The 21,566-nt window shown below is 40.3% G+C and overlaps 1 protein-coding gene across 2 annotated transcripts in view; it reads right to left on the reverse strand.

The window, feature by feature from the left end:
* NTRK2 (neurotrophic receptor tyrosine kinase 2) overlaps positions 1–21,566 on the reverse strand; it is a 194,570-nt gene that overhangs the window by 128,587 nt on the left and 44,417 nt on the right. For both annotated transcript variants that reach the window (XM_026866144.1, XM_026866143.1), the window contains exons 8-10: positions 21,484–21,516; positions 16,615–16,715; positions 15,274–15,373 (exon numbers count right to left, since the gene is read on the reverse strand). In XM_026866144.1, coding sequence (XP_026721945.1) covers positions 15,274–15,373; positions 16,615–16,715; positions 21,484–21,516 — 234 coding nt within the window. The remainder of the gene's footprint in view (positions 1–15,273; positions 15,374–16,614; positions 16,716–21,483; positions 21,517–21,566) is intronic.

Raw genomic sequence — 21,566 nt, forward strand, 5'->3', positions numbered from 1 at the left:
GGGGGGAGAAAGGATCAAAAAAAGTACACAAAACCCTATTAATATTTTAAAAATATACCTTTCATTTGAAGTTCTGGAAAACAAATTGCCAAAACACATTAAGAAGTATCATCGCCCATGCAGTGGAAACACCTTTTCCTTTGCAAAGACAGAAACTTGATTTTCTCAAACTCAATTCTGTTTTACAAACCTTGCAAAACGAAGTATTTGAAATACACTATACCACTTTTTCATAGCCTTCCTGTTCATAATACGATCACAGGATTACTGGGGATAGGAAGGGAGGGTAAAATTTCCTTTCATGACTGACACGAATCTATTGACAAGCACATCACCCCTATACTTGGATCAGGGCAGAGACCTGCTTGTAATAATATGGCCTTCTGTCTGAGCCTGACTATGCTAGGAGTTATTGATGACAACCTTAAATAAACTAGTAATTAAATCCTGCAAAACACTCCCATGGTTGGGACAGGGTTGTGAGAAGGACAGAGACCAAGCAGCAGTTGTGACCTTGAAAAAAAAGTATTGATCAGTTTTTGCGTTGTGAAAGGAAGGAGGGAAAACTGAAACCAAGCATCCTGAATCATTAATGAGCTCTCACAGGGTGCTCCTAACTCCAGTTTTTTACATATCCAAGTGGATCTTTCCTCAGGCTTCCTCAAAAACAGCACATTCACAAACTATTAATGAAAAGAAACTGCAAATTCATTCAAGACAACATTAAGTACCTCTAGACAACAACCCAAAGGTGTCACTTTATTGTGTGCTTTAGACTATGTAATAATAACACCATATATGTTATATATATTTTTAAATAAACATGTATATGTGTGTTTATACATATTATGTTCATTATTGTGAGCAACTAAAAGATGTTACTGACTGCCTGTGCCACTACCTAGGCTTTCATTAGTACCCACTGAAGCAGAATATGATTTTCCAGTCTTTAGATCTTTACTAGGACTGAAAGGTCTTTGAGCACACTTTCTATTAGGGATATCCATTCGGCCCTAAAAAGGGACTTGCTTGCTGGGGCTTTTTTTTTAGTAGAATTTCCTTCCATAGAATGGAAGGAAATAAAATTATGTGAAAATTTGTAATTTGTGTGGCAGGAAAAATCCAAGTAACTGCTGTTTTGTATTGCACCAAAGCATGAGATACAGGAGGCTTATAATAATTTTCTCTTTATTTACCTTACATTTCACTACATACTCCTTCTTAGTGAGTTTTCCCTCCATAATACATTCTTCAGTTCTTATCCTGAAGTCTCCTTTCCTACAAATTGTCTCAAATAGCTTTAATTTGGGTAGGTCCAGCTACTGTGCTACTTACTGCAACATAAGGAAAGCCTCCTCCTTCAGTCTTGGCTCATCTAGCAGTCTACTGCAAATAATTCTCTATTAATATATTTCTACAGAGATGTTATAATTTAGGTTATAGAACTGCTTTTCTGATTTCAAAATGCCTTTATTAAATAAATCAACCATGTTAAAATATGGGAAAATTATTAAGCCAAGATCTTTTTTAAAATGTGATCAAACCAAGAAAACCAACAGCCAAATGAACATTGACTGTAGCCATCTCCTCTCAGAGAGATGCTCCTCAATAAAGAAAGATATACCAAAAAGAAGCAAATATGAAAAGATTTTTCCTTTACCATCCACTACAGGAAGTAATAAATGCAACAACTTCTGCCCTACTGCCAACACAGCAGTGCATTGGCATAAGTCTATATATAGCTTGTATCTCCACAAAGGAGGGCTCAGTGGTGTCAAAGACAGTGAGTTCACATGCGTAGGAAGTTGGCTATTTTCAAAATATCCATGTGATTAGTTTCCCTTTAACTGCCTGTTTAGTTACCAATATTTTCACTGTCTAGAGATCAGAAATCTATCTCAGAAATACCCTCTTCAAGGACAATGTGGTAACATTAACAAAGACAAGAATTACTATTACTGGAATTAAATTTAGGTGTCTTCTGTAGTAATAGAATGTAAAAACCCACTAGAGTAACAGTGCTGCTTCTGTACTTAACAATTATTGATTTAATGTTGTAAAATAAAATGTTAACCATTATCTTATCTAAAGTGTATAGGTAATTCAAAATTCTGTACTGAAAAATCTCACTCAAAAGTAGATTATCCCTTTTGCCCTGAACTATGAAATATAACAGTTCTGCTCAGCATGGAAATCCACATTTTTGTATGCTAGTGAAAAAACATCCAAAAAAGATTAAAACATCACAGGTAAGGAACAAGCGAGCTAGGCAATGATAAGGATACTCATTTAAGGAAGAGGGAAAGACATGAGGGCAGATTACAGTAGCAGACTACACATGAAGGACAATGTGCAACCATACATTATAACAAACACAGAAGCCAATGTTAGTCCAAAACTGCAGTATGACTTCACAGTCAGTTTAGCAAGAATCTGGTGATGGACAGCTTTACATCAGGTGCATCGGCATTACATGGTTTAGATGCTATGTTAATGTTATGTTATGTTCAGTTTACATTTTCAATCTACCATTGTCTGTTCCATAAGACAAAGGTAATAAACATGAGGTGTTCCATTGCCATGAACTGGACAATGTCTAAATGACATATCCAAGGGTCTCTAAGACCTACAAATTACTTTTCTGACAAAAACAGAAAAAGAATACTCCAAATCAAAAGGCCATTATTAAATACCTTGTTCCTTTTACATTTCAAAAAATTACAAACCTTCACACTTTTTGTGACATAGTTGTGATCAGAACCACAGCTCTTCTGCAAACTTCATACAAAATCAAGGAGGAATAAAATGCAATGGAACACTTCTCTGTAAAAAAATAAGTATGTCAGTAGCAAAAGAAAGTCCAGGGAGAGTCTCCACCCCCTGCTAGATGCAGGAGGAAATTTGGTAACTAGTGATCAGGAGAAGGCTGAGATGCTTAATGCCTTCTTTGCCTCAGTCTTTAATAACCAGACTAGTTGTACTGAGGGAATCCAGCCTCCTCAGCCAGAATACAGAGACTGGGAGAATGACCTCCCTGCAATCCAGGAATCCCGACTGATTGGAAATTGGCCAATGTGACACCCATCTATAAAAAGGGTTGGAAGGATGATCTGGGAAATTACAGGCCTGTCACTTTGGTGCCCAGGAAGCTGATGGAGCAGCTCATCCTGAGTAACATCACACAACACATGTGGGACAACCAGATGCTCAGACCCAGTCAGCATGGGTTTATGAAAGGCAGGTCCTGCCTGACAAACCTGATCTCCTTCTATGACAGAGCGACCTGATTATTGGATGAGGGAAAGGCTGCGGATGTTGTCTACCTTGACTTTAGTAAAGCCTTTGACACCATTTCCCACAGCATTCTCCTGGCAAAAATGGCTGCTCGCCGCTTGGATGGGCACACGCTTTGCTGGGTAAAAAACTGTCTGGATGGCCGGGCCCAGAGAGTTGTGGTGAATGGAGTTAAATTCAGTTGGTGTCCGGTCACAGGTGGTGTCCCCCAGGGCTCGGTTTTGGAGCCACTCCTGTTTAACATCTTTATTGATGATCTAGACAAGGGGATCTAGTGCACCCTCAATGAGTTTGCAGATGACCCCAAGTTGGGTGGGAGTGTTGATCTGCTCGAGAGTGGGGAGGCTCTGCAGAGAGACCTGGACAGGCTGGAGCCATGGGCTGAGCCCAACTGGAGGAGTTTCCATAAGGCCAAATGCCGGGGGCTGCCCTTGGGCCACAACAACCCCCAGCAGCGCTACAGGCTTGGGGAGGAGTGGCTGGAGAGCTGCCAGTCAGAGAGGGACCTGGGGGGGTTGATTGACAGCCGGCTGAACAGGAGCCAGCAGTGTGCCCAGGGGGCCAAGAAGGCCAATGGCATCCTGGCTTGTGTCAGCAATAGCGTGGCCAGCAGGGACAGGGAAGGGATCTGACCCCTGTACTCGTCACTGGGGAGGCCGCCCCTCGATTCCTGTGTTCAGTTTTGGGCCCCTCACTACAAAAAGGACATTGAATGACTCGAGCGTCTCCAGAGAAGGGCTACAAAGCTGGGCAAGGGTCTGGAACACCTGTCCTCTGAGGAGCGGCTGAGGGAACTGGGATTGTTTAGTCTGGAGAAGAGGAGGCTGAGGGGAGACCTCATCGCCCTCTACAGCTACCTGAAAGGAAGCTGCAGAGAGCTGGGTTTGAGCCTCTTTAGCCTAGTATAAAGCAGCAGGACAAGAGGGAACGGCCTCAAGTTGCGCCAGGGAAAGTTCAGACTAGATATTAGGAAGCATTTCTTTCCAGAAGGGGTTGTTAGGCGTTGGAATGGGCTGCCCAGGGAGGTGGTGGAGTCCCCATCCCTGGAGGTGTTTAAGAGTAGGGTTGATTTGGAGCTTAAGGATCTGCTGTAGGTGGGAACTGTGCTAGGCGAACGGTTGGACTAGATGATCTCCAGGGTCCTTTCCAACCTAGATGATTCTGTGATTCTTTTCTGTGATTCTGTGATATTTGTCTGCCTATAGCTGACAGACTGTACACCAAATCAAGAATGTGTAATACATGAACACAAACATGAATTTACATGAACCCCTCAGTCTGTGTAAAAACGATTCATCAGTTCGGGCTACAACCTATGTTCATACCTGCCATTAGACACATGCACTTTTCTTACTGGCATCAGTAAAATAATTTTTGCTGTATCTTTTGTGCTTTACACACACACCAGCTAATGCAGTCAGGTACATCTGAAGTACAGCTAAGGGCACCCTCTGAAATTTCAATTCCTTGAACTCCCTCTTCCATAACTTTTTTGTAGTTAAAACTCACCTAGGAGAATTAGTCCTGGTCCATATCTCATCCAAAGGAGGTGCAGGAGAGACCTGAATAGCTGGATCTCTTTTCTGTTGCCTTTTTTTAAGTCCTCCCATGTTGGCTGGAAGCAGTATTCCAGTAGAACACTGATATTTCATTCCCTATTTAAGAAGCTATTTAAGAACCATTCTAAGATGCCTCCCTCATCCAGAGGCCAGTGTGTTATTGTGCCAAGGTTAATTGAGGAGTTGAAGGCCAAGATTAAGTTCCACCTGTTCTCTGGGAGGATCTAGTTTCCCATGCTACCACAAAGATGCTTCCTAGATGCACATGGAAGCTGACACAGCCAACCGCAGGACCTCCGACTGCTGCACTTCTCTCTCCAAAGAAATTATAACCCCCATCAATCTAAATGAGTCCAATTCCCATCTACACTCATTTACTAACAGGGTAGTATAAAGAGGCCATTGTGTAAAAAAGAGTCAGGCTCACTGACCTTTTTTTATTTTTTTTAAATGAAGGATGCCATCAGCATACCAACATATTTAGATACCAATGAACCATTCTATGCAGCCCACTTCCTCCTCCCTTTTCCAAAACCTCCCCACTTATCAAGGACTACTTTGGTTTTAAACATTAAAACAACTCTCTGACTAGGTAACAGTAATAAACAATTCTGAAATCTCCACTGTAGATAAGGTGGGGGTTTTTTCCCTCACACTGAAGCAAAACAGATTGGTGACCAAGCTGTTGAACCAAAAAAAAAAAAAAAAAAAAATCAGTGAAAGCATTTCCATAATATTGCTCACTGTCCTGAATGCATTTTCAGAATTGTAACACAGAGGAAAGTTTATCAGTAGTCGGCTGCAATGGAATGAGGTGGAAAAAGACAGGGTATCTAACTAGCTAACTCTGAAGTATCTAATTAAAATTTAAGTAAACTTGGGAGTTAGGACAGCTGTAAGAGGCACTGGGAAACTCTCAGAAGATCTACGCCTCACACTTAAAAGGCAAGTAATAAATGACAGGAATTAATCTAGTGTGCACAAATTACAGGAGCTCAGTGGCAAAGAGATGATTGTTCCATGGCCAGCTGGTGTATGCAACAGTGCACATGAACATCATTTTTGTACAAGTAGTGAGAACAGTATTGAGCTTTATACTTTATGCAATCAAAATACCTGTTTGTAGAAACATAGCATGTACTTACCAAAAATGTTGTCCTGGCTGCGAGGAGCAAGTCAAAGTTTGTGAAAGTTATCATCACTGCAGTACCTAAGCACTGAAATGCCAGGCAATGTCCTTGTGAGTAATAGTAAATGCCTATTGTGGCACAAACATTTTTCGAAGTACACAGTTGGGTCACAGCCAATTGCATAAAGACTGCAAACACACGGTAGGAATTCCTCGCTCTTTGGCACCAGGAGGGTACAACTGTCAGGCCAGAGCTACCACCAGCAACACCAGCACTGTGCTAGATTGCTGCCACAGAAGGAAAATACATAAAGGCAGAAAAAGATGGTCTCATCCTTCTCCAAGAAACATCAGCTCCTCACAATTCAAATCTGGCACATTTAGGTCTGAATCATGAAACTGAACAGATGCTTCCAGTCCCTGCAGGAACACACAGACCCTGCCCGGACCTCAGGAACTGTACAAACACACCAAAGGGAAAAGCAGGGGTTCAAAGTACCCAAGTCTCTCTGTGACCTCAAGACAGTATGATCCAACAGCCCGAAAGACTCTCCTCAGTTTACCTGTTCGTTTGCTATCATGCTCCTCTTGTGCATGCCACACGGCCTGTAGCATATGCCATGTGCAAGATCCAGGTATAGGCTGCTTTGCCAAGGAGCAAAAGGAAGAATGTTTCCTCTGCACTCACGCTAGATCATTTGGTAAATTGGTGAACTGCACCTTAAACCAACTATAAGAAATTCCAAACTACTACTTTGCTAAAATAAAGCCACATTTACTTATTTTATACTCTCTTTACCGAAGTAACAGGGTGCTTAAGAGGAGGACACTTTCTCTCCCTTGCCAGCCTTCCTGTATGCAGCAGGCACAGAACGCAAGAACAGCCATGTTGGTCCAAGCAAATGAACATCTATTGCCCTGCCTCTGTCAAAGTATCAGAGGTATCAGAAATATCTGCCTGAGGGATCATGTAAGCACAGAACAAGCACATAGTCACATTTATCCAGAATACCTTTGCAGCCTAAAGATTTCATGCATCAGAGCTAATGCCTTTGTGCTTAATAATTCTATGGCTCAAACTCACAGCCTCTGGGCAGGGAACAGGCCTTGTGCCATTCACTTGGCTCACAACCTGCACCCACAGGGCACGTGAGGTTTACTGCATCGTTGGCAGGTTGCACGACTTCTTCTGATGGCAGCAGAACGCCCTGCATTAATGTTTGCCTGGAGCACACAGGGAGAGGCCACTGCAAGAGCAGCTGGAATGCACAAACTTAAGACACCATAAGAAGCAGTTACAATACCTGCCTAGCTGGCAAGCTGGCATTCAGAAGCACAGAAAAGGAGAAATTTAGCAGAAGAGGCTATCTACCACTCTCCAAAGTGACTGAGGGCTGTGAGAGCTCACAGGAAACCTCCAAGAGGATGGCAATGGGCAGAAATATTTAGCTGGTGGTAGCCACAAACACAAAATTTGACAGCTGGTTTTCATTTGACTCCCAGCAGGTAAGAGTGTGAGAGGCACTCAACAAATAAGCAACTACATCAGAGCCAGCTGAAGACCTAAAATATGGCCTGCTCTTAGTACATAGCCCACATACTATAGGAAAAGGACTGATAACAGTGCAGCTCTAGAGGTCATGGGAGGGAATGCTGCAATTGCCCTCTACAAAAAAATTAAGGGATGTAAAGAAATTCTGGTCCAGACACTACTATGGGAAAAAGAGCATTTCTGAGAGGCACATTTCTGCTACTGCCTACTCCTACAAATCACAGAAATGCAACTTTCTGAAAGGGCACCAACAGAGATTAGGCCACAAGCCTTTTTTGGAAGCTCTTCAGTAACAAATATTTTGGCTGTGGCCACCAGCTCCTGTGCCTGAGTGCTCCCAGGTGAAACAAAGGATTATACTAACTCAATTCACTGATTTTTAAGGAATGTTTCTCTCCAAGTTTTAATTACCCAAGTCTTCCTACCAGAGCCAAAGTTAAAATTTCTCCTACTTTACAAGACCATATAGGGCACTGTCTTCATGTTGGAACAAGCCCTGTCGAATGTGAAGGCAAACCCATGAACACAGGCATTCCTCAGAGGGTTACAAATGAACTCCTCCAGTTGCAGATGCTTCCATGTACTCCCTGCAGGGTAGCTGTGTCAATGCAGAGATTGTGCCATGACTGTAGGCTACCTTCTTCCCCCTTGTGTTAGTCCATGAGGATGATGCATTTAAAATCTAAAAGGCATCTGAGGGAAGATGTCTGAGTTCTCAGATATGACAGCTCTGTATTATCGTGCCATGAATGCTTAGAGTGGGCAAGAAGGAAAGGGGCTGGTACAGGGCGGAGGACCACAGTCAGACTGGTTGGTCAAACTGCCAGGAAGAAGTGACAAATTCTTTGTCATCTATCAGGCACACAAAGGACTTTTCACAAACACTTCTTGCATGTTTGCATTACTCCACTTTATGGCCTAAGGCATTCACCTACACTGGGCAGCTGAAAGAACAATGCCATTAACTTTTAACACTAAGAATAAAACTAGAATAGTTTTAGTGGAATAGTTACTAAATAGTTTGTCCATTTTACTTCTTTATAAAGGACCCTGTTACATTGCTTCCATCTGATGCTTTTTTTAAGAAGCTCCAAAAAAACTGAACAGAAGAGAAAGATTCTCAATCATGCCTTAATTTTTTGGAAAAAAAAAAAATCTCAAAGAAACAAGACTGATCTCATTTTGCTAGATTTGTTTTCTCATTTCCATACTGGAAGTGCCCTCAATTCTTCCTGGTTTCTGGTACTGGCAAAGTGAACAGTGTTAAATGTGACAAAATATGGCAGAGGACAAAAATTAAAAGGGCAGTTCTGATTTTTTTAATGTAGGATACAGAACAGGTGTTAGGAGAAAACAGGATTTGAGGGCAACACAAAAAGCTACCCTGAAAGAGAGAAGGCCATTCTCATTTCACCTCATCACTCATTTATGGGGAAAAAAAGTATTATGTATAATATATTATTCTGATCCTTACATTGAATTATCATCCATGCTGAGGCCTGAATATAGCTCTAACGTTTTACATAAATAAATGTGAAGGGCTAAAACAGTGGCCACTGTGAGACAGAGAGGCACACATATCACACCACTGAGGAAGCACTGGGGAGGTTACAGTACCTCCAGGAAGAGAACAACTGAGAACAGCTATGAGTCACTTGGAGAAGGTGTGTTCAGTTATCCATTAAGAAAACATCTTGGGGCTGCAGTGGTGGGCTGCATCAACAGCTAATATACAAATTTGCTCACAGATTATAGGTATCCTGGGAGATCATAAATATGGGTCAGTGTGTGTGTGTGTTTGTGTGTGTGTGTGCGTGTGTGAAAAAGAGATTTAAGAATGATCCATTCATCCAAATATGACAATCTTATTTGAACTTTTGCCCAGAATTGAAATAAAATCTAAAATGTTCTTTTTACTAGATATTCAAGCAGCTTGGTTACCCTTTGTCTTAATTTTTCTTAATACCTGTGAACTTTTGTACTTCCTCATTTCTTTCTAAGAAGCAAGAGCATTGCTACAATGCCTTTACCGCACTTCCTGTTCATTCTGAAAGGAGAAATGCCATGAACCTGGCAAAAAAAAAAAAAAAAGAAATCTATTCTTGATACTTTTTCCAAAGATTCATGCCAAAGAGTGTAATATGCCATGAGACTGTCCAAAAAACCCAAAGGCATCTGCAGATGCCTTAAAGGAAGCTGCTGATAAAAGGCTACTCCTGTGTGGTTTTGCAGAATCAAGCAAGAACGAACAAGCAGTTTGCCTGAATTAGGGAAAGTTCAAATAAGCATCAGAAAACTTTAAAATTCATATTCAATCTCTGAGGAGTTTTTGTTTGTGGGGCTTTTTTAGACACACACATTTGCCTGGAACATACTTAAATGATTCTTCATTTCTTCTGATTCCATTCATGCTACTTCAAAAGACACAGCTCCACTGCAGGAAGCAGAACAACAACTGAAAGGGGAGTTACAGCACAGTGGTAAGTGCCAGCCAGGCTCTGAGCCCATGGTGAATCTCCCCCTGTTGTGCAAAATTCAATAACTGAATGCTTTTACAGGAATGAAACAAAAAAGGGCACTACAACTGTACCAAGATCTCGGTATCTGCTAAGAGAACTGCTAAGTAGTTAACATGTCCAGATATTTAAAAACCAAACTTTATGAAGCAGAGTAATGGTATTATCTACTATTCAGAACAAGTACAGGTTTTGTCCCAAGATCAGGAAAAAAAAATGGAAAAAAAGGAAAAAAGGATAAAAAAGTTCAAAATTCAGATCCATTAACAAAAATCAATGCAACTCAAACAGGGGAGAAATCGTGCATCAGTCTTTGAAAGCTGAGGAATACAAATGGAGGGAAACTCAAATAAAATAGAACATGTATTGTAAAAGGAGTGGCGCAAAGTACTAAGCAACACATACTTGTAATCCCCAGTGGTGTTACTCAACTGAGACTCACATACCTGAGCCAAATAATTTCACTGAAAAAGATGTTGCTGTACTGTATGTGGTCTATTGCATATGGTCTACTGTAACCTTTCAGTACTTCCTTGTTTTCACAATTAAGCAGTATTCAAAGGCAACACAAAACAACTCAGACAGCATCTTTGTCTACATCCACATGCCACCTTTATGTATCCATATTGTTCCTCTGCATTGTGAGTTAACTTGTCCAGTGACAGGACAAGCAGCAATGGGCACAAACTGAAATAAAGGAAATTTAATTTAAATGTAAGGTAAACTGTATTGTAAGGGTGACTGAACACTGGCATGCATTGCCCAGAGAGGTTGTGAAGTCTCCATCCTTGGAGATACTCAATCCTAGCTGGCCACTGCATCCATTAGTCTCATTTCTCTTCAGTCTCTTTACATCTCTAAGCTGTACTCTACTCAGTATCTCCTTAATTCTCCAGTTCATCTCACTTCACGCACACCACATACAGGTGTACTCCTTCATTCCATCACCTGCTTGTATACTTCTTTCTGGGGGAGGTGGAGTGAAATTTAACAGGTACTTGTTCACATTCGCTTTCCACGTATTTTCAATAGTAACAGACATGAGCCCTCAGATAACTTTCCTGTGTTAATACCTATCAGTATAGTACTGTGAGTCATGAAAAGCTCTAAACAAGTTAGTAACTTCTTTTCTGCCTCAAACATTACAACTGAGTTTGAATTTTGCAACCAACAGAGACCATAGTCAAATGCACCATCTCATCATTAAAAATTCCCCAGCTTCAGATTTGATATGTCTCCCTAAATCCTTTTTTATATATAGCGCATGTCATCTGCTGGCTTGTTCCTACTACAGAACCAGAGCTACATTCCTCTCTTACATCTTGTACTTTAGGATCACACTTAGGAAAACTAGTAGCAAACAGAAACAGAAAGCTGAGACCTAGAGACCAGATTTTATATAAATAACAATGGAACGCTATAAATGCCTAATAGTATGTTCTGATAGAGTGACATAGACCCAAAACAATGCTTTAAGAGACACCTCTTTATTGGAACACAAGAGAATGGCAGCTTAAATATTTTAAGATCTTTGTAAAATTCTTTACACAAAATTACTTTCTAGGATCAGTTCATAAGAGCGCTCACTCCTTGAAGTACTTATAGTAATTTGTTTCTTCGGTGTAAAATACTTAGAATCATTAATAACTTCATCCTCCAAATGTTCATGTGATAAGTAGATATTACTGCCCCCATTATAGAAGTAATGCACCTGAGACAACTTGTATGATCTGCTCATGACTGCAGGGACTGGAATCCCAATGTCAAACAATAAAAATAGCTTCTTGTGTGTGGTTCAGATGAGCAATATCATCTTTGCCTTTACATGTTTACTCACTAAAAATACTGCAGATTTGAGCACATTCATTTTTTTCTACACCTTATCTTACAACACTGACTCACATGAATTAATCCCTCTTTCATATTCTGCTCATTGACTAAATAATGAGATGTTATAAAGACATTAAAGGATCGACAACCCAGAACTGGTATTTGGGTAGGCACAACACAGCACAAAATCACTTCCATAGGTACAAATGGAAACTCAAGAAGTTCAGGATTTCAGTGATTTGTTGAAGGTCAAGCAGTAACTGTGTTCCCAAGCTACAATCTGATCTTCTTAATTATCTGTCAAACATGGCAAAATTGTCCAGGAAACACTCCCTGCAAGCGTGTTGCAGATCACTTTGAACATCAGATCTATATGTCAAACTGCGGGTCTTTGCTGAAGATGCAAAACTTTTATTTTGTACCTGGTTTAGAATTAAAAGGAGTAAAAGCTCTTCTAGTCTAACTGCATTTCATTCTCCTCCTAGACTATAAGCAACCCAACTGCTTAAGCAAGACATGATAAAGCATGAGTTCCCGTATCAGTACTTCAAACCACTTGCTTAGAGTCAGCTAAACTCAAGCTCTTTAAGCGCAAAGAGTCATAGAGGACAAAGTCTAAGAAGTGGGCAGATGATGCCCATGCAAAAGATGTAATAAACCAGCATTTATAATTATAAGGCATAACACAGTGTCTTCAAGAAGACTTCAAGACGCCTGCTACGAACCCAAATGGTGTGAAAACTTCATCTCTTACATAAAGACGTTTCCTATGGGATACACAGTGCTGATTGCCTATTTACACATTTCTTTTTCTGAATTTCAGTGGAATGCTTTTTCAATGTACATGGTTACATTAAAATTACCATTGAGTGCCAGTGTGACTGCTCCAGTCACTGAGTGACCTTTTTTTTTGCAAACTGAAGAAGGGTAGGGAGACATTTAATGACAGGGTACCTGTGGTGTGTTGTGTTCTCACAAGGTAACAGAAAAATGAAGCACAGCCTTTTGTATGTTTCTGCCTGATATAACTCAGGAAGTGCCTTCTTATGAAGGCAACATATTCATTAACATTTGGGGAAGATTTGAAATGAATATTTTTTAATCTTGTTTTGTAAGTGTTGTCAATAGCAATCTGAATAATTTTCTCCTTACCACTTCCTTAATACTGTTTATTAAATCAATATGACATGATGTCTGTATGCTAAGTTGGGACTAATTTTTCTGTCACTTAATTCAATAGCAAAAGACTTTAAGTTGTTCACAGGTAGCTGGCTGGATCCTTTTATTCAGAATTTTCAAAATACACATTTTAAATGTATTGTACTTATCAGTACTGATTGCAAAAGATTTCTCTTCACCTTTGCCTTATTTTCCTCAGGCTCAAATACCCCAGGTTGTTTATGTTAATTTATGAATTCTCAATATATACTTATGCTGCAGGCTTTTCAGAGCAGGTAGTATTTTATTATTAGTCTAGGCATTACATATTGAATTGGTGTTCTAACCTCAGGTCTTTAAATACTGCTTTAATATAAATGCAATAATACTGATGATGATAAATGGAGAGAACATTCAAGAGTTATTTGTAGTGACATTTAACCATTATCACACATACCATGCCTGTGATTAGTTTCTGAAGAAGTGTATCTGAACTCTGAATCCATTTTACTGATCTAACCATCACTGGTCAAATTTAAATAATAAAATAAACACCATATATGAGGTTGTGGCTTTTCAGAATTTCATCCAATAATTTCCCCAAAAGTGGATCCTTACTAAAATATGATCAACACAGACAATTCTGCAACAAAAAAATACTGAGATCAAACTTACTGATCAGGCAACAGAATTATTTTTGTGAGAAAAGTTGCACCTGTAGATACTAAAAAACCACCACCATGTAAAGAGCTTCCTGAAAGGTAACTTAACTTGTTACCACTCAAAATGCAACTTTGTGCATTCTTCCTCAGGGTAGAGTCTACTTCCTAGTTCCTCCAATAATGTCGTGTTGAAATATTCAATGCAAATTTTGAAAAAACCTAACAAGCATTCAGCTTTAAGGCGTTAACATCAGATATTTCTCATCATTGCTCTCATTTAGCTTCCACCTACCTCAGCTCTCTAAATGCAATTTAGAAAGCTTCAGACACAAATAAAATGTATGCTGAGCTGATGTTCCATCACAAAAAGTCTTTTCTAGTCTTTGGCCAAAACTTTGCAGATCTGTCCTGCTGGCTCCATGTTGCTATTCAGCAATGAATGTCCTCTTTTACTACTACCCCAAAGAGCAGAGACTATGTCACATCAAAAGGAGGTGAAAGAAAGTATTACCATCCCAGCAAGCTAATCTGCACTGACTACATTTCTGCCCTGCTCAAACCTCATTTGTTCCAGGAACTCTCCTCTAAACAGAATACAGAAACAAAAAATAAACAGTAGATGAAATTGCAGTCTCTGAAAAGAGCATTTGTCAATAGCAAGTAAGGGTTACCAAAATATACCTCCATGTGGTACAATGTCACAAGCACAGCTGAGAGGAAGGACATGTGATTAACAGGAGCCTAGTGAAAGATTACTTACCACTCTCTCCACAGACCTCATCTACACATCCTAAGGTCAAAAGCTCATCTCCTTTAGCACACAGCAAAACACCTTTTAGTCCTCTCAAGAAGGCAGCAAATGTTTTCTTTTAATACAACTTCACATGGCCAGACACAGACTAGTGATATCAGTGAAATAATATGGTAATTAAGTTGCTGGTACCTCTGTGTTACACATACCTCCATCTGGCTGTAAAATAAATAAATTATTAAATGGAAGGGTTGAGACTTGCCCCTTCCACAGAGACATGAGCATTTGCCACTCTCTCTCCAGCTGCTGCCTCCCAAGAAACAAGCAGAAGCACAATAAAACGTATCTGTCAGAAAGCACCAATATGACACAATCCACTTCAAATGCACCTTCTGCACTTGCCGATAGTTCCCCTTGAATCGATCACCTGAACGTGACATTGTGGTATGGTATGAAGTACCTCTTACAACACAGGTTCTCATCAAACTGTTGTAATCAAACACGTATCAGAATAAATTTCATTTCCTATCTTCTTCCTACCTACACTGACTCAAGTATTATTTCCCTCCAGGAAGTGTCCCAGGGGACTTTGCAACACAAAGGAGAAAAATGGGATTTGTCACAAGAAAAAAAAGATAAAAGTTTGATGAAAAGTCTAAACTCTGTCTACATCTGCCTCTGCCCTTACTTACCTGATGAATAAATAAAACAAACGTGATCGCAGTTACTCTAGTTATCTTGACCACTCTCAGAGCAGAAGCCTATAGTATCAGCCCATACAACCCACAACAATTATGGTAGGTATAAAAAAACTCTGCTTACCTTTCATCCCAAACTTAGAGTGTCTTCCAAACTTCAGAATAATGAGCATTATTACCAAGCCAGTGCACACCAGTGCTGCAATCCCCACCACAACATACACCTAAAAAAAGAGGATACAAACAGATCTGCTTGTTTTGTTCTCATGAACTACCTTCAAAGACATTCAGATTAACCTAATTAGGTAAAAAGATTAATTTCAACTGGGAAACATTTGCACTCAGATCAAAGCGTACGGAAAACAGCCACTTGTTGAGGTTTCTTCTAATCCTGCAGAGAACAGAGATTCAGACACCTCTGAGAACTTTTTCAACATCCTACACACTCAAGACAGGTGGGAGGTAGTGCACATCACACCCTTCCCTTCCAGCAGAGTGGCATGTTACAAGAAAACACTTAAGAAAAGCACATATGAAAAAAAAATTACTGTGAGGGTGGTTGAACACTGGTACAGATTTCCAGGAGTGGCTGTGGAGTCTCTATCCCTGGAGATAGCAAAACCAGAACAGACAAAACCCTGAGCAACCATGCTGGCCCTGCTTTAAGCAGGGAGGATTGGACCAGAAGATTTCCAAAGGTCCTTTCCAACCTTCATCCATTCAATGATTCTCTTATCAGACAAGGCAAGACTGTTTGGGATCCTCCCAGTCTTTTAGCAGTGTTCCAACTCAACAGTTTCCTCTCTGGTTCATAAACGCACATACTCTCCACTGACTGCTGCTTTAGGAGTGACTGATGCAAAGAGGCTACAATATCAACCAGGCTGGCTACCCACCTCCGGTTTCCAACAATTCAGTTCAGGAGAGCATGAGAGGCTAGGCAGCAAAGGAGGTGTACCAATTCAGCTACTTAACACTAACTGCAAATTATTCACCCCAAAACCTACATGAAATTATGTTTTAAAAACATACAGTTAGAATTTAAAAATTCATTGCAGTACATCCTCTCTGTAAGAAGGAGCTAACTCCAAGGCTGGAATTCAAACAATCTTCAAATTACCCTAGCTGTCTTTCTGTTGTAAATAAAGAGTTGCTCTCCTTTGCTAAAATTAGAAGCAAAGTCTTAGGCTAAAAAAGTACAGTTAGTTCAGGAAAGCATGAAACAAAATTACAAGCAATTTTAATTGGACTGAAAAGTGATTCACTCTTTCAAGAAAAGAGGGGAGGACAAGAGTGGGGAGCCTTGAGTTTCTTTTTTCCTTTTCTTCTGTGTTTTGATTGAAACATAGTAATAGCTCTGGTGTTCTGGTAGCTCAGGGTCCTACTACAATCTCCACAGTTTTATGATCTGTATAGACAGAAAGTCCACCAAGACTATGGATCAGGAAACAATGTATATACTTACAGTGATGCTATCTTCATTCTCTTTGTTGGAAACATCCGTAGAAGTGATTTGATTACTGTTATTTGTGGTGTCTCCAAGATCATTAGGCGTGGTTTCATACTCTTACAAAAGGAAAAAAGGTTTTTTATTATTTTGTAACCTTAGAGGGGAAAGGGTTGTCTTTATTATTTCTGCTCTGTAGGATGTTGAGGCCACTAACAACTCTCAGGATTCTGAGCTCTTTGGAAACAGTAAGTAATTACTAAGGTAGCTGGAATATTTGGGGAGGGATCCCTGTGGCAGATAATCAAACAAATGTGTTGTGACTGACAAACCTGAGAAGAGATCTACACCATGATGTGTGCCTCTACTGGAAAAACTAGTTAAATAAGAACTCCATCCAAAAAGCTGTTTTTATGTGCTTCTGACTTCCCATTAAAAATGAAAGACTGCCTTCTACACTGAACTTCTACAGCCAAATATAGGACAGTCTTAGAAATTAGCCTAGGGACTTCTGTTTAACTGAGAACAACTTGGCAGATGGGTTTTTAGATTATCACTATCTAATGTGAAATAGCTATTTTTCTTTGTTTAGAAAAAGAAAATATTGTGTGCACAGAGGCCACAGTTTAGCATCATAAACTGTCATACAGGTAAACCTTTAAACCATTAAGTTCCTGAGATGGTACGAAGAAATTTATCACAATAATTCCACTGACAGGTCTGCAGGGGTGAATCCAGAACTACTCCATCAAAAGAATGAACATGGCTTAATTATTTATAATTATTTAAAAATGAGACACAGACATTTACAGTCCATGATTTCCTGTCAAAATTATTCAAATGAGATAAAAAAGACTTAAATAGTGTACATAAGAACTTGGAGAAACATACATTAAAATAAAGTTTTAAAATGCATATATTTTATGATTACATCTGGAAATATACATAACATTTCAATTTTATGACTGTGATGTGTGCAGATGAAAGAAACAAACAAGGTCAATAACTGTATCTATTATCACCTCCAGCACTGCAATTTAAATTTGCAATTAACTGCATATTTCTTTCCACATTTCGATTAAAATCAGTGCCATAAGCCTACAGATGAAATTATAACTGTGAATCTGAAAAAGTGGAGTGCAGAGGCATAGCTCTCACTAACTGCTGAGGCAGGAACTCTTCTGACTGCAGACCTGCTGCCGAGCAAGGGCAGGGAGGTCATGTGCCTAGGTAGTTATCTTCTCTGGTTCCCAAGGCCAGTTTGGAGAGCTCAGCTGGCAATGCTAGCAACAAGCTGCACCGGGCTTTTGATCTTCATGCATGCATGAACACATCTGCCTTCCGCAAAGCACTCAGCAGGCTGCAGATTTTCTGGTATATGAAGCTACACAGCTGCTTCTAGCACTAATGCTACAATCAGTACAGTCAGGTTGTCTAACCAGCTCATATATACTATTTTGGCTCTACACCATGCATGTCAAAGGACAGGATTTTTCAAGCCAAAACACATATTAGGTATAGAGAGCTTTCACGAGAAACAAAATTTAATTTCCTGGTCTTTTACCATTTGATTTCTCTGACTCAGCACTGCATCCCTATGCCTATAGCTTCATATGCAGTGAGGTCAGAACAGCAGCAAGCAGCAAACAAACAACACAAACCCTGCCTGAATGGCTCACCTGCATAAGCAGCCTGGACTATCAGAGAAGGTGCTATGCAGACTGTTCGCCACCATGAATGCATGCTTTGCCACAGCGAAGGAGAAAACTTCTGCTTCATTCATGTGCAGGCAGAGCCCATTTTGTAACAAGTATCTCAGCCTCCAAGACCCGGCTTCCTTTACAACTAGTCGGGAAAATCTTCACAAAGATAGTTTTGACTAACCCTATAGCTATTGTAGCTTTATAAGACCAATATATAAAACAAATATTTAGAGTCTTTGCTGCTCTGGTTCTGTAATATGAACTTTAAAGAGGGAAATTTTTTACTTTAATTTTACCTGTAAATAGCGGTGGGCAAAAGCTGATGCTATTTACAGTTTTGTTTATGCTCATGTCTGTACTAAGCTACTGTAAATCACACCCTGAAGGACTAATGAGAACTATGCAGAGTGTTACAGGTCTGGTCTGTAAATTCTTTTAATGCACTTTTATATTAAAAAGGCTAAGAGCTAAAGTAGGCCACATCAGTACTGTGGTGCTGCACTGCCATTCCCCACTGTGTAACTGTGAAGTGCTTGCACTTGAACTACTGCCAGGTCTTCAAAGACTCATGAAATGGGTGAGCCAGGCAAGGAAAACATGTGCAACAGCTATCCAGCCAAAACCAGGTGATTCTGACTTAAAACAAATTCCTGTTCATTTCACTATGAAATCCTGACACAGACACTGAGCACTCTGATACAGACAGGGTCACACCTCTTGACTCATGCTATGTGGGACTTGTATCGCTTCAGGGCCAGGTTCTCCAGTGCTGCATACCTTGCGCAGCCACCTGTGACTGCACCAACTGCAGCAAATTGCAGCTGAGGCAGCACAGTATTTTGCAGTCACTTCACAAAAAAGCTGCGTGGCGGCTGGGATACAGGCAAGAGCACAGTCACACCAGCACCTGTGTGTCACTCTGCACAGTCCTCTGGCGGGGTGGCTCATATGGGACATGTTGCCTCTCTCATGTTCATAACCGTGTTAGAAGAAGCAGCATGGCACAAAGATGTGAACTCAGAGCCAAAGAAGCTGGCTTTGCACTTGATTTCCTGCTCAGTCTCCGATGAGTTGCTTTATTTCTCTCAGTTACTTCACAGATGGGGCCAAGACATCTTCCCCTCTCTGCCTTTTCTGAGAGGTGCCACAGAGGTGAGCTGGCTGGAGGCACTAGCGACAGCTCCACACCTGAGACAGGCAGAGCCCTGTGCAGCCAGGACTCCCTTGGCAAACACATCATGTAGCCTGCTGCGACCTCAGCAGTTCTTCTGTTTTCTGTTGCATGCTCAAAACACTTAACAGAAAATGTTTGGAAATCACCTCACATGGAGCACAGTTCACAGAAGGTCAATCCACAAGGGACAGACCAAACCCAGCTACAAAGGGCTTTGCTCAGCACAGAGGGGTAATCAAAGGCCAGGGTCCCCTGCTCTCCGTTGCCTCCATCTCCTTGCAGCTCCCATTGACTTTACCCATAGCCAACAGACTGACCACATAGAGTTAGTCCTAGTGCCCAGCAAGATCAAATCCTCTACCACTGCCTTTACCCTAGGCACATTTGCAACATGATTAGCACAGGGCTGTGAAAAACATATTTTAAAGGCAAGACTGGAGGGGCAGGATGTGGGGCAGCGCCTTAAATCTTTCTTCAAACATAATCTAAATTGTGGGTAAACACATTAGCATAGGGTGGTCTGAAAAAAAAGTAATGAAAACCACTGTCTGTGAGGAGGGGAACCTCATCCCAAGGGTCCCACTGCCAGCCATGCATGCTACAGAAGTGTAGCAGTTCCTAGGCTTTCCAGCTGGCCTCATTTATTCACCTCACTAACTGGACTTGTGAATTTGGAATAATTAGGGAAACACTCTGGACTACAAAGTGTTTCTCAAAGCAAGCACTGAGTCACTGAAGCAAAGATCAAAGACAGCAGTTTCAAACAGTGGAAGAAAAGCCAGGAATAAAAAGGAAGGCTGCTTTCATCAGGACTAGGTCTTGCAGGCTGTGATCCACTGGTGCAACTCAAAGCGCACATCTCAGCAGAAACCTACCCAAGTCAATCAAAGCACAGCATTCACATGGTTAAAGCCATACACAGGCATCAGGACCTTGATAAACATCTCAGAATAAAAATCTTCATGCATACAGCTTATATAATACAATGTATAAGAAACTGAGCAAACTGTCACCACCTCCACACCCACCCCCCACCCCCCCAAAAAAAAAAGCATTTAGAAAGGGAGGGAGGGGAGGCTATCCTTTAGTATTTCTAAACACTTAAAGCCAAATTGATGCTTCAATTTCACATTTGCTAAAGTTTAATGACATGGAATGGAATCAAAGCAATAACATTTAAATCAGCTTAAGGAAACTTGAGTCATAGGCCATTTCATCCAAATAAAAAGTACTCCAAAAGATTGAGCTGCTGGAAGCTAAAGGGTGTTTGGGTACATTGGTTAGAATGGACTTTCCTACTCACCAGAAGTATTATGTAAAACTAACCAGCTGCTTTTCATTTTGCAGCTTCTATTCTAGTGCACGCTGGCTTTCACTAGGTGTAGACCAAAACATTTCGCCTAACTAAAAAACTAATGTGAACACTGTGTCATCAAATCTTCTGGCACACACTCAGATATCACTGAGCTGATGGTCTGCTTATGCAAGAGAGATTAAGGGAAGGTACAAATGAGCGGACAGAGCAAAATAAATTGCCTACAGGAAAACTTACTTGTGCCAACCTCATTTTTAAGTAGGATTTAGGGGTACATTTGTGGAGGCAAAACAAGTATGGAAACATCCCTGAAAAAATAAATTAAGTTATATAAGGAGAATTCACTAACTCTCTCTCCTCCAAGAAATGACTCCAAAAGGTTCATGAAATCTCATGCCCGTGAGCTACATTAGACAGCTGTCATGCTACAGGATCAACTGCAACCATTTGTAGCAGTGGATTTATAGTTCTTCTAATGTGAATCAAAAGCAGCAGAGTAAGTACAATGTCATATTTTATCGTGTATTTTAAATAACATGAGGCAGGAGAAAAACCAAAAATACAAGGTACCTTTCAGAACTGTGTTCTAATATGTGTCATTTCAGTTTAACTGAGCCTGACATTCAATCTTTTAATGGTTTCAGTTCCTTCATTTCTATCATTAAAAGAAAAGAAAAAGGAAAACAAATATATACCATAAACGTCTGGATCCACAATTGGGCCACTACCTGCACATGGAGAAGAGAAAAAAAAAAAAAAAAAAAAAAAAAAAAAAAGA

The sequence above is a fragment of the Athene cunicularia genome, assembly GCF_003259725.1.
Source record: "Athene cunicularia isolate RWA chromosome Z unlocalized genomic scaffold, athCun1 chrZ_part2, whole genome shotgun sequence".
NCBI classification, from domain to species: Eukaryota; Metazoa; Chordata; class Aves; order Strigiformes; family Strigidae; genus Athene; species Athene cunicularia.